The 15,277-nt window shown below is 56.9% G+C and overlaps 2 protein-coding genes across 6 annotated transcripts; both read right to left on the reverse strand.

The window, feature by feature from the left end:
* Positions 1-381: 381 nt before the first annotated feature.
* ZBTB17 (zinc finger and BTB domain containing 17) lies at positions 382-12,008 on the reverse strand. 5 transcript variants are annotated; one of them, XM_080378802.1, is made up of 17 exons: positions 11,840-12,008; positions 10,397-10,495; positions 9,688-9,776; positions 7,455-7,661; positions 7,104-7,292; positions 6,681-6,845; positions 6,422-6,550; positions 5,729-5,967; positions 5,504-5,646; positions 4,748-5,048; positions 4,546-4,633; positions 3,875-3,991; positions 3,653-3,773; positions 3,423-3,553; positions 3,105-3,320; positions 2,686-2,775; positions 382-2,585 (listed from the first exon to the last, which is right to left on the reverse strand). In XM_080378802.1, the coding sequence occupies exons 4-17, from the start codon at positions 7,657-7,659 to the stop codon at positions 2,299-2,301; spliced, it is 2,421 nt and encodes an 806-aa protein (XP_080234928.1). In that variant the 5' UTR covers positions 7,660-7,661; positions 9,688-9,776; positions 10,397-10,495; positions 11,840-12,008; the 3' UTR covers positions 382-2,298. The 5 variants fall into 5 exon arrangements, with proteins under 5 accessions (XP_080234928.1, XP_080234926.1, XP_080234927.1 ...); XM_080378800.1 differs by lacking the exon at positions 9,688-9,776 and adding an exon at positions 9,818-9,935 and having other exon boundaries at positions 11,840-12,007; XM_080378801.1 differs by lacking the exon at positions 9,688-9,776 and adding an exon at positions 9,818-9,935 and having other exon boundaries at positions 11,891-11,929.
* A 1,597-nt stretch (positions 12,009-13,605) lies between these two features.
* Positions 13,606-14,920, reverse strand: HSPB7 (heat shock protein family B (small) member 7). Its single transcript, XM_080378830.1, has 3 exons — positions 14,779-14,920; positions 14,536-14,669; positions 13,606-14,120 (listed from the first exon to the last, which is right to left on the reverse strand). The coding sequence occupies exons 1-3, from the start codon at positions 14,903-14,905 to the stop codon at positions 13,935-13,937; spliced, it is 447 nt and encodes a 148-aa protein (XP_080234956.1). The 5' UTR covers positions 14,906-14,920; the 3' UTR covers positions 13,606-13,934.
* Positions 14,921-15,277: the final 357 nt, after the last annotated feature.

Consider the following 15,277-nt stretch of genomic DNA (forward strand, 5'->3'; position numbering starts at 1 on the left):
GTTTACATATTGCTTTAGCTTACGGACAACTGATGCACTCAGCAGGCGGACTGGTATTGGGTTTCTGTGCCTCCTTTTGGGGAAAAGATAAAGGATGGCTTATTTTTTTTAACAAAAAAAAAAGGAAAAAAATAAAAAAGAACCTGAACTGCCTTTGCACTAAATTAGTGACTCGGACCTTTGCACAGTTGGAGACACGCTGTGACGTTCTGGATGTCTTGACACACATTAACACGCGCCGTGGACTAAACGCAGGACCTGGGGACTTCTGCTGAAATTTGTGGGTCAAGGATCATTTCACACATTATCTTTTTTTACTTTTATTTTATTGGTTGGTTTTTTTGTTTTGTTTTGGTTTTGTTTTATTTTTTTCTGGATGTGAACCTTCCTCTCCTCCACTTGCCCCTGCTGCAGCCGTCTTCTCTTCATCTGGGATGTACAGTTTACACTGAAAAAAAAAAAAAAGAAAATACAAAACAAAAAAAAAACCAACAAAAAAAACAAAAGGGAGAGCTATTTTCCTTCCTGGTGGGATATGCAGAACTCAGTGGGTGTGTGTATATATAAATATATATATAATATATATAAATATATATAATACTGACTTTAAAAAAAAAAAATCAAATCCCCACAACATACATTTTTTTTTAATCTGTGCCAAAAATGTGTTTTCAGAGAAAATCTTATTTTCATACTCAGACTTTGTATTGTCACTCATTTGTAAGTGCGCTTCATTTAAACATGCCCCCCCCTCGTCTCATGAGCTGTGGAAGTGTTATACACTTGTACAAAAGACTTTCGACCCCCCCCCCTTCCCCCCTTCGCCTTCCCTAACACTTATTAATTTATGGAACTGTTTTTTTCGCAGCGCAGTTTTGTTTTGTGTGTCCATTGGATTACAAACTTTATTAAAAAATACAAAACACCTCGGCGCCCGGATCTCGTCCCTCGGCCGCTCGGGATGGGGGGGGAGAGCAGAAGGAGGTGTGGGGGCTCCCCCAGGAGTCAGCACCAGTCTCTTGTTTAAAAAAAAAAAAAAAAAACAAAAAAAACAAACAACAAAAAAGGTAATTTTACCAGACTAAATCAAATCTCTGTTTATTTTCCCTTTCGTGTTGTTAGTATTTGTTGAAAACCAAAGCTGAAATTTTTTGCTCTGCTGTTGATTTTGGTACGTGCCAACAACAACAAAAAATAATCCCTGAATTATGATATTCACCAGCCTTTTAAAAAAACAGGAGCCAGACTTTGCCTTTTTCACTGCTTTTCCACCCAAAACCGCAGGAGGGAAGCAGCGCCGGTGGGAGCCACCGAAACCCTCAGTTAACCACCAGCGCTGGTGCGAGTGGGTTAAATCAAGAGGATACGGTAAGGAAGCAGATTTAGGAGAAAATGGGGTGGGTGGGGGCGTGTCTGGACCCTCTGCCGCGGGAGCAGCTGGGGTGGGACCCTCAGCTGCCCCCGGACTGGGCAGTTGCTGTCTGTGTGTCTGTGCCGCGGCCGTACGGCTGGAGCCAGGATTGGGCCTGAACCCCCAGCCCCAGCAATGGCCACAGGGATGCTGGGGGGCTTGAGGGGCCCCATCCTGCCTGTGAGTGGAGGCCAGGAGAGCAAAATTGGTTTTTGGAGGTGGCCTTTGGGGCAAAAAGACCATTTTTAGGGAATTTATGCCAGCAGGTAGAGGAGGTGTGGGTGCGTGTCTGTCACCCACCCCAGGGCACTGACCGCCGGGGGGGTTTGTGCCCCTTGTCCTGCCCCAGGAGGAGCCCAGATCCAGCCCCTTCACCCCACGGGGTCCCTTGGCCCCAGCCGCAGCCCCAGAGCCCTGGGACTGAGCTACTCACCCCTATCTTCATCCTGCAGCACCAGCAGCACCTTTTTGTCCTTCTTTTAACCCAAACCAGGCCATCCCCTGCCCTCAGCCTGGGGGAGCAGGGCCAGGGGCTCTCCCCCTTTACCCCAAACCTGCCCCAGCTGCTCTTGGGGGGTGCAAATCCTGAACCACCTTTTTTCCCTTTCTCGGCTCGATTTTCGACGTATCTCACCCTTGTTAGCAATTAAACAAGTATTTCAGTAATCCCAGATGGGCTCCAGCTCCTTCCCCTCACAGCAAGACCAGACCCAAAGCATCACAGGGTGGGGGGGCAGGGCACAACATGCCTGTGCTGTGTCCCATCCCCCACCCCCGAGCATCAGCCGTTAGAAAATATTGCAATTTATTCCATCTCTCTCCTTCCAGAAATACACTTTTTACACCATTTCCAAGCAGCTGTCTTTTAAATAAAGGCGAGGGGGAGTTCACTCGGGGGGCGGCTGACCCTCCCCGGCTGTGGGCTGGGGAGCCAGGGGGGTGGCGGGGGTCTCGGGGGGACCATCCCGAGTTCGGAAGAGGAGTTCTCCGGCGGGAATGACCTGCTCCGTTTGCCAGGCGGCGGCAGTTCCGTATTGCTGGTAAAAGTCTGTGTCAGCCTGGAACATGACGAGGGCTTGGGCCGTGTGGATGCGGACGTGCTGCGCCAGGCTCGTGGCATCCAGGAATTTTTCCCCACAGGAATCGCAGGCGTAGAGGATCTGGGTGTTGGGGTCTGCGAGGGGAAAGAGGGGGGGGACACACACCCTGGGGTGGATGGGGGTGGCGGGGCAAGGAGGCAGCCGCCCCCCTCCCCTTCCCCGTCCCTTTCTCACCTGCTTCTTGCACTTGCTTCACTGCTTTGGTGATCTCGGCTTTAAGTGCTTCGGTCTCGTCCGCCGTCACGGCGGCGGCTACCGGCACCACTGCAGGGGGAGAGAAGGGGGGTGGGGGGTGGGGATGGTGAGTGGGGGGCAAGGACATGTGGGGGGCACATCCTGGCTGGAGCAGGACGCTGGATTTTGCCCAGCACAGTGTTTAGGAAGGGGCTCCAGGCAGGCCACCGCATTTCCCAGCCTCGAGCCACAGCAATGGCTGCTGCACCCCATGGATAAACCTCCAGGCTCCTTTGGGAGGGGCTCTTGGGACCCCCAAGCCGCTCCCCGTTGGACTAACGTCCCTTTGGGGACACTGCAAGCCGCTCCCCATGGTTTAACGTCCCTTTGGGGATGGCTCCCAGGACCCCCTGGCTCACCTGTAAGCTGTGTGACAGCGGTGGCCGCCAGCGCCTCGGTGGCCAGCGTCACCATGTCATCGGAAGCCACCGTGACGATGTTGACCTCGTCACCTTCCTCCGGCTCGAGGATTTTGATGCCGGCCTTGCCCTGATGCACCGTCTTCACGTGGGAACGCAGGTTGTCCACCCGGTTGAAACCTCGGCCGCACTTGTCGCACAGGAACGGCTTCTCCCCTGGGAACGAGATGAGGAATTTGGGGAGGGGGGTTGTTAAAGATTTGGGGAGAGGGCAGTTAAATGGTTTGGGGGGCTGTTGGGAGCCCTGGCGGTACCCACCGGTGTGGATAATGATATGTTTGGAGAGATCGCCCACGTTGACGAAGGCTTTGTTGCAGACGGTGCATTTGTGGGGTCGGATATTGTCATGGTGCCGGATGTGGTTGGCCAGTTGGCTCGACTGCACGAACCTGGGGCGGGGGGACACGGTGGTCACCGCCAGCCCCCTCCCCAGCAATGACACCCTGGAACCTCCAGAGCCCCTCTAAAACTGACGAGCGGCCCCTCACCTCTTGCCGCAGCGTTCGCAGACGTAGGGCTTCTCCCCCGTGTGCTGGCGCACGTGGGCGATGAGGGAGCTCGCTTGGGTGAAGGCCTTCCCACAGATCAAGCACTGGCACGGCTTCTCTCCTGTGGGAGAAAAGGGAAAGGTGGGCAGGGAATTGATATAAAAAAATTATCTCAAAAATCTCCCCAAAAGCCCTTGGGAAAGAGCAGAGCTGTGTCCCTACCGGTGTGGATGCGGACGTGCCGCTGCAGCGCGCCAGGGTCGGCGAATTGGCGCTGGCAGTGGACGCAGACGTAGGGTTTCTCCCCGCTGTGGATCCGGAGGTGCCGCTTCAGGTTTCCTGAGAGCAGATGGGGCTCAGCCAGGGCACACGGGGCTCAGCCAGGGGACACGGGGACACCAGCACCCTCCCTCCCTCCTTCCGCGCACCCAGGTGGCTCCCTTGGGAAAGCCTGTCGCTGTTTATGGAGCGGGGGCTGCACCTCGGCCAGAGGCGAGGATCAGGCAGTAACGTGGGGGTGGGGACAGCCAGAACAGGCATCTGGGGATGGAGAGATGCTGTTGGGCTCATCCAGACCCCTCCAGCTCCGCAGCGGTGTGAGGAGAGGGGAGGGGACATCCCTGTCCCCACAGGCTGGACCAAGGGCTCCTTCCCGGAGCACCCCGGGGTGCAATCCCACCGTAGAGGTGGGCCCGTAGAGGAGGACAAATTTATGCACCACAACTGTGGCAACACAGCAAAGAGGTTGAAACCCTCCCGTGCCCAGGATGAACTCCTTTCTCTGGCTCCAAACGCACCCCCACCCCCCACCCCCGCCCGGAGCGGTCCCTGTGCCCCCCCAGGCAGCCAAACCTCCATCGCTGGGACCTCACCACCTACCAACCCCGTGGTACCTGAAGTGGTGAACTGTTTGCCGCACTCCCGGCACTTGAGGGGCCCATCCGCGATGTGAATCTTCAAGTGAGCCTTCAAGTTCCCCACCTGGGGACAGACAGAGGGATGCAGACAGCCCCCGGCCCCCATCACCCCATCTCCCCCCTGCCCCGGAGGGACACAAACAGCCGCGGGTCCGGCTCTTCCCCTCGCCCAACTCACCTGGTTGAATTTCTTGTCGCAGTGGGGACACTTGTGCTCCTTGTCGGTGTCGTGGGTCTCCAGGTGCCGCATTTTCGAGGTGGGATCGGAGAAGGAGCGCCCGCAGTAGTCGCACTGGTACGGTTTCTCCCCACTGTGGACCAGCTGGTGCCGTTTCAGGTTGCCAGAGGTGGTGAAGAGCTTGCCGCAGTCGTCACAGCGGTATTTGGCCTCTCCCGTGTGCCGTTTCTTGTGGAGGTTCAGCAGGCTGATGAGGCGGTAGCTCTTCCCACACTCCTCGCAGCCGTAGGGCTTCAAGGGGCTGATGGAGGAGATGGGGCCATCACGTCGGGGGGAAGAACTGGTGTGCCGAGCTCTCACCGCGCCGCTCCGAGCTCCGCCACCCCAGCTAGACCCGTCTGGATCCCATGGGATGTCTTGAAGCAATGCAAAAGGGAAGGATGGGCAGAAACACAGGTCTTCTCCTGACCACTCCAACATGCCAATGGATTTTGCAAGGGTTTGGTCTTTTGCGGTAAAAGCCGCACTTTTTTAGGCACGGCCAGCGTCTTTTCATGCCTGGTGCCATCCAAACGAGCTGCTGGGAGCCTCCAACCCCACAGCGCCGAGCCCGCCAGACCAGCACGAGAGGCAGAGCGGTGCTGGCCGCCGTACTGGCCTCTTGCTCACACCCTCAGCCGGCCACCAGCACCGTCACAAGCATTTCTCCACCCCACTTGGCCTGGTGGCACCTCTTGGTCCCCTGCATCGCCGTACCTGTGCGTCTTCTCATGGGCTTTGCACGCAGCTGGGTCGGAGAAGGCTTTGTTACACTCCCTGCAGGAGAAGGGTTTCTCGCCGGTGTGGATACGGATGTGCCGCTTGAAGTTACCGGTGTGGGTGAACTCCTTGCCGCAGTCCTGGGGACAGAGAGAGACAGGCTGGTGACACCCGGTGTCCCCAGGGGACAGGAGACGCCGCTCGGGTGGTGGCCGGCCTCACCTCACACTTGTGCGTGACAGAGCCATAGGCTTTCGACTCAGTCCTGTCACTGTAAGTACCGGAACGCAGCAGACGGGTTTCACCCGAGTTTTCCTGCCCGGAGTCGGTGCTCCCCGATTCGTTATCTTCAGCATTTTCTCCATTCTCCAGCTGGGGCTGCCCTTCCTTGGGGATTTTAGTCTCCTCTTCCTCCTCGGCCGTCATCTCCCCCTCTTCCTCCTTCCCTTCCAGCTCCATCTCTGTAGGCAGTTAAAAAATAGGTTGTGAAAAATTGGGAGCAGCACTCGAGACACAAACCCCACCTGCATTTCCTAACTCTAAGCCTGGGCTTAAGGCAACGGGGATTAGACCTGCCCTACCGTGCCCGGGGAAATCCTGGGAACTCCATCGCTTGACACAGGTGCTCAGAGCTCTGCCTGGAGTCAGCTGGGATTTGCAGATTATTAGCCCTAAAATCCCCAACCCTGTACAGACAGAGGAGCATTTCTCACCCTCTCCTAGCTCTGCCCCGTCAAAACTGCTGCTGTGGACTCTGCGACTCGCAGGAGAGAGCGCTTGCACAGCAAAACTCACGCTAACAAAATTAATTCCATGGAAAACAAGGGTTCAAGCCTTGCCCAGCTTTGTTTCAGCCCTGCTGAAGGGAATGGGCAGACAGCAAATCCCGGCCACCGCCCTCGCTCACGAACACACCTCCTGTTTCGGCACCCTGAGAGACGCTGCCCTTTGCTGCGGCACTGCCACTGCCGGTGACGCTCTCCGCTGGCTGCCGGTGGCTGGGAAAATTGGCGTTGGAGCCATCCTGGATGGCAGCATCAGCCCCTACAAACAACAGAAGGTCTCAGGCACGCGTGGGGAGACACGCAGGCTCCACACAGCAGAGTATGGCAGCAGGACAGTGTGTTGGGGTAGGTAACAGCGGGATTTTGGGTGTCATCCCTTGGTGGCTCACCTTCTTGGCCACCCAGCTGCTCCACCTGCGCCTCGGGGTGAGCTGCTGTGGCAGTGGGTGTCTCTTCCTTCCCCTCCGCGTCGGGAGGAACTGGTTTGGTTTTGTCAAGGTCACCCAGTGCTTCTGTCACCGACGCCTTGTCCTTGACGGTCGCCTTGTCGGCCCCTGCAAGGGAAGAGCGATCCAGCTTCGGCTGCCCATGCAGGGGCACCTCAACGGCTGCCAGAAGGGTTCCCAAATCCCATACGGATTCAAGGAAGCTTCAGCTCTTCAACGGCCGGTGCCACACAGGGGCAATCAAACCCCATCCAGACATCATCGCGCACCAGATGCACCCAGGATGTGGGTCTGGATGGTGGCCAGAGCACGTGGCTGCTTTGTGGGGTGATTTTGAGAATCCTTGGATGAGGGGATGCTACGTACCGATCTGGGCAGGGGGCTGCTGGCTCTCGGTGGGGCTTACTGCCGGCACAGCGAGGGACTTGAGAGCGTGGCAAGCGCTGACGATCTCCTGCATCTGCAGGAAACCCGCCACGGCCAGCACGTCTTCCACGTTGTCGGAGTTTAGGCTTAGCTTAGCCGTGTACATGAACTCCAAAACCTGGCCCAGGCCTGCAAGGGAGGTGATGCAACCAGAAATAAGCTCTCACCACTCGGAATTTTGAAAAGCTCAAAGCGCATGAAACAACAGGGTGATGAGCCTCCCTCGAACCCTGGGCACCAAACTGCTTTGTTTAAGCAGCTCAGAGGGCTGTCAGGCAACCCTCTTCCTACCTGCCGCGTTGCTGATGTCGAGGTGCACCACGTCCTTCTGGTCAACGAAGAGCATCCTGAAATACTCGCTGCAGGCTGCCAGCACGGCTTTGTGGGCCTTGAAGTCGATGCCGTCCACCACGAAGGTGCAGTCACACAGCAAACCCAGCTGCCGCTGCTGGTTCAGCTGTTCCAGGACTTGCTTGCTGTGTTGGGGGAAATCCATGGCTGTGGGGGGAGAAAAACAAACCCCGACACCGTGTCAGAAAGGGCCATGAAGCAGGACAGATCACAAAGCCCTGGATCAACCACAACCCTGCCCTGTTAGTTAAAAAACGCAGCCCAAAAAGCTTAATTTCAGCTCCTTGCTACAGCCGCCTGTCTCCCCCACCAAATATGACCCAAAAATCTTTCCTGTAACAGCTGCAATGCCACCACAGGGCTGGAGCAAGAGTTGATTAACAGTCAATATATTTTTTGCCATCCTAACAGCATTTAAAATACACTTATTGCTCTTCAACCGGCCCAAGCTGCAAGCAGGATCCCTGCTGCCTCCAAAAACACGAGTGCCATCACTCCTTGGGTGAGCAGGTGGTGCCACCGCTCCTGTTGCACAGCACAGAAAGTGTTCATCAGAATCTTCAAGCTCCTGACCACTTCAGGTGCTCACGTCACAATACTGAGGGATTTTTATTTTTTTATCATGTGTTTGGAGGGAGTTTTCCCTGCTTGAAGCCCGACTTTGGCTGAGGAATGCTGCAGACTGCTGGGAACACGGTGAAAGCCCATTTTTCAAGCAGGTCCTCATAAGCAAAGGTTGAAGGGCACCATGAGCTTGATCTGCCGCCAGAAGCTGGGTTTTCTCCTGGGCTGTACCTGCAGGGCGCAGGGTAGAGAATGAAGGGTTTTCAAACAGCTACGTTTTCCAAAAATGATTCCAGGAGGGCTGAAGGGATCATTTCATTGCTTGCTAGGCAATGAAAGTCCAGCTAAAGTCCTTAAAGCTCCGGATGCTGGGAGAAGCAAAGTTATGGCCAGGGAAGCACTCGTGGTTTCGATGTTCAGTCGATGCTCAGTGCCTCCCTGAAGGTTTCCAGCTCACAGTAGCTGCTTTTCCACTTCATCAGCTCTTAAAAACAGCCCAGAGAATCCCAAGCTGGGGAAGGGCAACCGGTTTGGATCCACAAACCCAGGTTGCTTCCAGGCAGCCACGAGCATGTCCCTGCCTCTGGATCCTCTGGATCCCTGGGAGCCCTGCACAAGCACAGCAGGCGAGCGGAGGGAGCCTCCTCCTGTCTGCTGCGAGTGCTAGCACCGTGCTCGGTGAAAGACCTGCCCAAGGACTGATCTGGCTTCCAAAATCATTCTCAGTGGAGATGAGAAGCCCAGACACCTGACAGCATCAGGTCACACACAGAGAGAAAAAGTTTTGCTCCCCAAAATCACTATTTGTCTTTGCAATTAACTCACCACCACTTCTCCCCAGCTTTCCAAAACGTGGGGTACTTTTTAACCAACACCCAAAGCGTGTCCCAAAATACATCCCTTGAGAGCCAGAAAAATCAGTATTTGTATCAAAATCTGTCTAAACCCCCGCACACGCATGACACTAAGGTCTGTAAAGGAAGCTCTGGAAAAATAGGGGAAGATTTTCCCAGCAACACAACCACCACTGCCTTCCAGGCTCAGAAAGCTCTGCGTGGCAGGACCTGAGAAATCACGATGGTTCGATGCTTTAAAAGGCTATTTTCCATAATTTGTAGGAGGCACTTTGCATCTGAATGATGATTTTTATCACTCCCTGACTGGACTCGCCTCCGCTTTGCAAAGGAAGCAAAATCCCAAGAAATTCAACTCCAAAAAACTTCCACCTTTTCTGTGGTTTTCTCCGTAACGTCACATTACAGCTCTGTCAAAGCAAGCGCAGGCAGCGGGGCAATAGCTCGGATGAGCTGCATATTGCCCTCACACCCAAACGCTGTGCCCAGCGTCCCCCCAGCAGCTGAAATCACCTTGCACACTAAAATCCCTGACTCAAGCCTTAAAAATCCCAAATATCTGGATCAAAAAACCCACGGTGCACTCAGAATGCCACCCTGGTTCCTTGCCACCAGGTGGGCACAGCCAGTTCGTGGTTCTGGTGCTGAGATCCGCCTCCATCCCTGACCGAACGGGATGCGCCGAAATAGGGATGGATCTGGGGATGGATGCAGGGAGGGTAAATGCCAAGTCAGGCATTGCTGGTCCACCTGACCTCTAAATAAATTAGCTCCCTTTAGTGCGAATCCATCGCTGTCAGCTGTTTAAGGTGCTGTCTGAGGACGCGTGTCAAATGCTCCTTGCCTGAAAAACAAAGATAAGCCAGGATCGGTGCCTGAACTCACCCCTGCGCTGCGAGGAGCGGAGATATCCAGAGGACCAAGTCTGCACGCAAGACAGTTGCGGCTCTCCTCCAGAGCTTTCCCCCTTCCTGGTACTCAAGTCAGTCTCTACGCAGCCATCCTTGGAGAAACGGGACAAAAAGCTCCATTTTAAAACCCAGATCTCCCATGTCGAAGGCACTAAGGTCCGACATCACTGACCCAGGACTGGGCACCCCTCAATTTCACCCTGTCATTTCCCATCCCAGCCTCTCCCCAGTGCAGCTGTCGAGTCTCTCATTACCCAATTAATCATGGAAAAGCTTTGTTATGAGAACACCCATGCCTGCTGCACGTGCTCACAGAGATAAACACAGTGGCTACAGTCCGAGGGAGCTTCCCACATGAGCTCCGTTATACTCTCTCACTTATTAATGACATTAACCTCTTCCTATACCTGCCACCCAAGCAGCTACCTATTAAAAGGACTCGATAAATCGGAAAAACCTAGTTTAAACATTGCCTTTCAATGCTGTCACCATCCAGCCATCCCTTCTTATGGTGAGACGATAAAAAGGAAGAGGGGGTTTACTTTCTGCCTACCGTCATCTCCCTTCTTCTGTGTCAGCTTGGGGAACAAAGCAGCCCTAATCCTTTCAGTCTCTGTGAAGAGCTGTCTGTCCTCATTTCCAGTAACTGATTCTGCAACATTTTTAGTTAAAAAAATAAAGTTAAGAGCTGATATGACAAGAGCATTCAAGGTACAGATATACTAATAAGACAAATTACAAAACAGATAGACTCCAGAGTCTGTGGTCAGCAGCAAAACCAGGAGGCAAGTTCACATTCGGCTGTAAGGAAGGGAAAAATAACGACAAGTGATGACAGGCATGAAAAAAACACGGTGAGAAGGAGCTAAAAGAAGAAAGACACAAGGAGAAAGGTGAGCAGAGACACTCTGGACACCTCTCAGTGATCAGGCCCCCCACAGACCCCTTGGTTGTTTAGTTTTCAGTCCCATGGATGCGCTCGTGCAGCTCCTGACGCGGCTGTGCAGGCAGGGCTGCCCGCAGGTAACTGGAGCCCTGGGCTGCAGCAGGCGGGGAGCCAGCACGGCCGCTGAGGCATCGCCAGACCTTGAGCTCTGCCGTGAAAACCGCCCATTCCTGCGGCACCCGGATGATGAACTACAAAACCTTCACCTTCCTTGAAATACCCTGCCTTTGGAACGCTGCCCCATGCCTGAAATTTCAGCGGAAGCTTCTGACGCAGAAATGCAATGAGGGAAACGTGGCTTGTCCATGAAACGTGCCCAAGAAGCGACACCCGCAGAGGGCACGTACAGCCAGTACAGGCTGTCACCACAGCAAAAATGATGCCAGAAGATGAGAAAAACCCTTTTTTCCTTGAGCTGCTGCACGAAGCTTTGAAGTTTTCTCCACTCTTCTGCCAGCAACGTCCTTGACACGCAGGTAGACAGCTCGTGTGGCATGAGGAGACTCGCCCTGCACAGCGCTGGCTGTCAGTGCTGCATCCCCCCGAGACGCCTGACCGTGTCCTGAGGGGGCGGTGGCTGCCCCACGCGTGGGGGGCACAGGGCTTCACTCCTGACCTCCCCCCAGAGCACCCCACAGCTCCGTGGGGGGACACCCCCCCTGGACAGGGCCATGCTGGTGAGGGGGGGCTGGCGAGGGCCCTGCCGAGTGCTAGCAGCCCCCCGTTCCCCTCAGCGCAGCCGCCCTAGGCCTCTGCGCCTGAGGGGGGTCACAGGGAGTGGGGCACACAAATCCGGGGGCAGAAGGGCTGCCACAGCCGCCCCCCGCGCTGCTCAGGGGACGGCAGGACCCCCACGCAGCCTGCCCTCAGAACACCGGGGGCCGCACACCCGGGCGCCCCTCAAAACGGCTCCTTTTTAGGGGGGAACCCCCAGGCAGCGAGCTGGGCCGCAGCCCCTTTCCCCTCCCAGCCCCCCTAACTCTCCAAAGCCCCCTCCCCAGGCCCTCCAGCCACCCCCCCGGACAGCCCCCCGCCCCCCCAAGCCGCTACCTGCCATGCCGGGCCCGGCGGGGGCCTCACACCGCCGCCCGCAGCGCTCACCGTGACACGGACCAGACAAAGGGCGCCGCCATCTTGGCGCCGGGCGGAAGCGGCGTCGCCCTCCCCCGCCCACCGGCCGCCCCGCCGCGCATGCGCGGCCACGCGCGGGGCGCGAACTACGCCTGCGCGCTGCGCCGTGGCCCCGCCCCCTCCCCGCCCTCCCGCGCTCCCCTCAGGCGTGTCGCCATGACAGTGCGGGGCGGCTGGGCGGCGGGGACTCCTGGTGCGGCTCTTGCGGCTCCCTGAGGGGCGAGGGGCTCTGTTCCGCCATGCTGTGTACCCCTAAGGGCTCTCGTTCCCGCTCCGGGGTTGCCCGCAGCCCTAGGCGTGCCGGCGGGCCGAGGCGTCGGGCAGTTGCCATGATGGCGGCCGCAGGGGATGGGCCGGCCCTGTGCTCCCCGCAGGTCCGCAGGGCCGACAGCTGTTAATGCTGCCTGAAGTGCGGCCTCTGTGCGGGCAGACCCCCTCAGGTGGGCGTGCGGGGCCAGGTGGCGTGAGAGGCCCTGCAGGGATGGCAGCTGTGCGCTGCCGTGACTTGGCGCAGGTGCAGGTGGCTGGCTGGAAAGCAGGCAGCCCCAAAATGCGTAAAACTTCCTTTTAGCAATCTGTTGCCCCCTAAGGCCAGATTTCGGCCTGCCTGCCCAAAGCAAGCCCAAGCTACTGTGGGGTCTGCTGGGAGAGGGGCTCTGAGCTGTGCCTTTGCCCGCTCTCCGTTACCCCCAAATCTCACTCCCTGTGCAAAACCAGCCGGCTTGGGGGGTGAAAAAGTGGGCTTTTTAATTCCTGCTTTCCTGGAGCTTCATGGGTGAGGGCCACCTAGCAGCCTGTCACCACTAGGTGGCGATCTGTGACCGCGGTGGGTGGCTCCCGGCCTGCTGGGGTGCCCTGGGCACGCGGGGGTGGCATGTCGTGACAGAGCAGACACAGCCCATCGCAGAGGATCAGCGACAGGGCTGCTCCTCGCCTCCGTGGCTCCAATTCCCTAAGCTGTGCTCTGGCGGCTTTTATAACCATTAAGAGCTTTTAAAAAACTTTTTAAACATCGTTCCTCGCAGGATGCTGCGGCGGGGAGTACCCTCAGTGATCGGCAGCGGCCCGAGGAGCTGCTGGATGAGCTGTGTGTTTGTGTGTGCCCCCGGCGCTGCAGGTGTGTTAACGCAAGTCATGAGTCGTTAGGAGACAAGTGGGGACGAGGTGACCTCGGAGCTGGAACAGCAACACGAGCTGGGCAGTGTGTGGTAGCTATAAACAGCTGCTCGCCCTGAACAGGCGCCTGACTGTTGTTTGTACACACAGGGAGATGGAGCTGGGGATTTGGGGAAGCTTTTGGGCCCCCAGAAAGAAGCCCCTGGGTTTGACAGCCAGGCTGGGACCATCATCCCGGCTGGGGGTGCCTGGGGCTTCCCTGAGGGTGGTGGGTGCAGGTGGGCGAGGGGAGGAGGAGGATTTGGTGACCTTCCAGGTGGGCCAGCAGCCGAACAGCTGAGGGAATGGCTCAGAAATAGAGTGTCGGGGAAGAAATGAGTCACCCCGGGCTGGAAATAAATGGGGCAGCGGGCACTGGAGGGGAGCTGGGTCGGCTCCTTGTCCCTGTTTTTGTCAGGAAGGAGGAATCACTTGCAGGACCCCTTACTGAGACACCCCTTGGGGCTGAACCCGCAGCCCTTTTGGGGGAAATGCATCAAGAAAACAATAAAAAACGGAGGAGGCAGCAGTCAGGCGTTCTCAATAATTTATCACAAGCTGTATATACAGGGACAAGCTCTGGCAGAAGGTCGGGGAAGGGAACCTCGCTCCTCACTCCCGGCAGGGCTCTTGGCACGCCGGATCTTCCCCATCAACCCTCGCCAGCTAAAAATCGCCGGAGCCGGGACTCCCCTCCGGAGTTTCTCCAGTGGGTGATGGGATGCGTCTCTCCACGCCGGCCCCTCAGCACAGGTCCCTGCAGGGGAGCATTCCTGTTCCCTACCCCACATCCCGCCTCCTTCCCAAATCACCTAAATAATTAAGGGGGGCGGGGGGAGTGGAAGGGACCCCCGACCCCTCAGATCTTGATCTCAGTCCGGAAGGTTTGCTGGACATGGTCGGTGTGCTTGGCGGGCTGTCGCTGAGCCCGGATGGTCAGCGTGCCGTCATCCCCCAGCGAGGACGACACCGATGTGGGGTCCACGTCTTCGGGCAGCTGGCATTTGTGGGTGAAGGTGTTCATGACGGTGCCGTCTGCGGCCAGCTGGGAAAAAATAAAATGGGTGAAAAGGGGCGATTTTGGGGTGCAAGCAGGACAAGGGCTCATTGTTCCCTGCCCTTGGGTGAGGCTGGCGGTTGCGCCTTGTGTGTGGGTGGTAATGTTTATCTCTGCTAGGGGATGGGTGGCACGTGGGTGGCATCGGCAGGGGGACAAAGTGCTTTTTTTGGCTGGCACCCGCCTCAGAGAACGGTGATTACAGAGCTCCTGGGTCTCCTGGGCTTTGTTGCTGTGAAATACGGGGCCAAAAGGCGAGGAAATGGTGAATTAAACCCCACTGAGGTTTATAGACTTGGCCATTAGGAAGTCGGGTGGGAGATGGAGGGTCCCTGTGTCCCCCATGTGAGGATTTTGGGGTCCCCCACAATGGGGGAGAGTGGGGAGGGGAGGGAGCACCCACCTTCTCGGCATGCACCTCGATCTGGTTGTTGGAGGTGGTGACGATGATGTCCTCGGGGGCGAAGTCGGTGACATCCACTGTGAACTGATAGGTGTTGCCCAAGGTCTTCACGGCGCCAGTGTTGCCAGGCCGAGCTGCCGGAGAAGGGGCGGTCACAGCCGCGGTTCGGTGGGGGTCCCCCCCTAACGCCTCTGGGGGTCACAGCCACAGCGATGTGGGGGTGTTCCCCCCACCCCAACTCACCTGGGAACCCCAAGGTCTCGCCGCGGGGCCGGACGAAGCTCCCAAAAAGCTCCATGGTGCCGGCAGGCGACGCTGCCCGGTGGAAGCTGTGCTCCGATCGGAAAGCAGCCGAGGATTGCACGTTCATCCACCGCTCCCCCCACACCTCCACCCCCGGCTCCCACTGGGGAGGAAGAGCGAAGCCCCCTTCCTCGTCCTCCTCCCGGTGAAGGCGAAGAGCCGGTTATTTCGGGGGGGGCGGCTTGACGAGCCTTTTAAAGCCTCGTTACGGCTCCCGGCCGCCTGCCAGAGCTCTTGTAAAACGGGCTAAATTTAGGTCTTGCGCCGGAGACGGTGGAAATTTTTCCCCTCTCCGTCTCCCCCCTCAGCGCCGTGGAATGCGATGCTGGCGTTCCTGCCTGTTATTAATGAGTAATAATGATAATTAATTAAAATACTTATTAAATACTCCTCGCCCCGGGATGTACTTGGGGATTGGGAGCTTGGAGGTGGCGGGGGC

The sequence above is a fragment of the Falco punctatus genome, assembly GCF_963210335.1.
Source record: "Falco punctatus genome assembly, chromosome: 3".
Classification (NCBI taxonomy): domain Eukaryota; kingdom Metazoa; phylum Chordata; class Aves; order Falconiformes; family Falconidae; genus Falco; species Falco punctatus.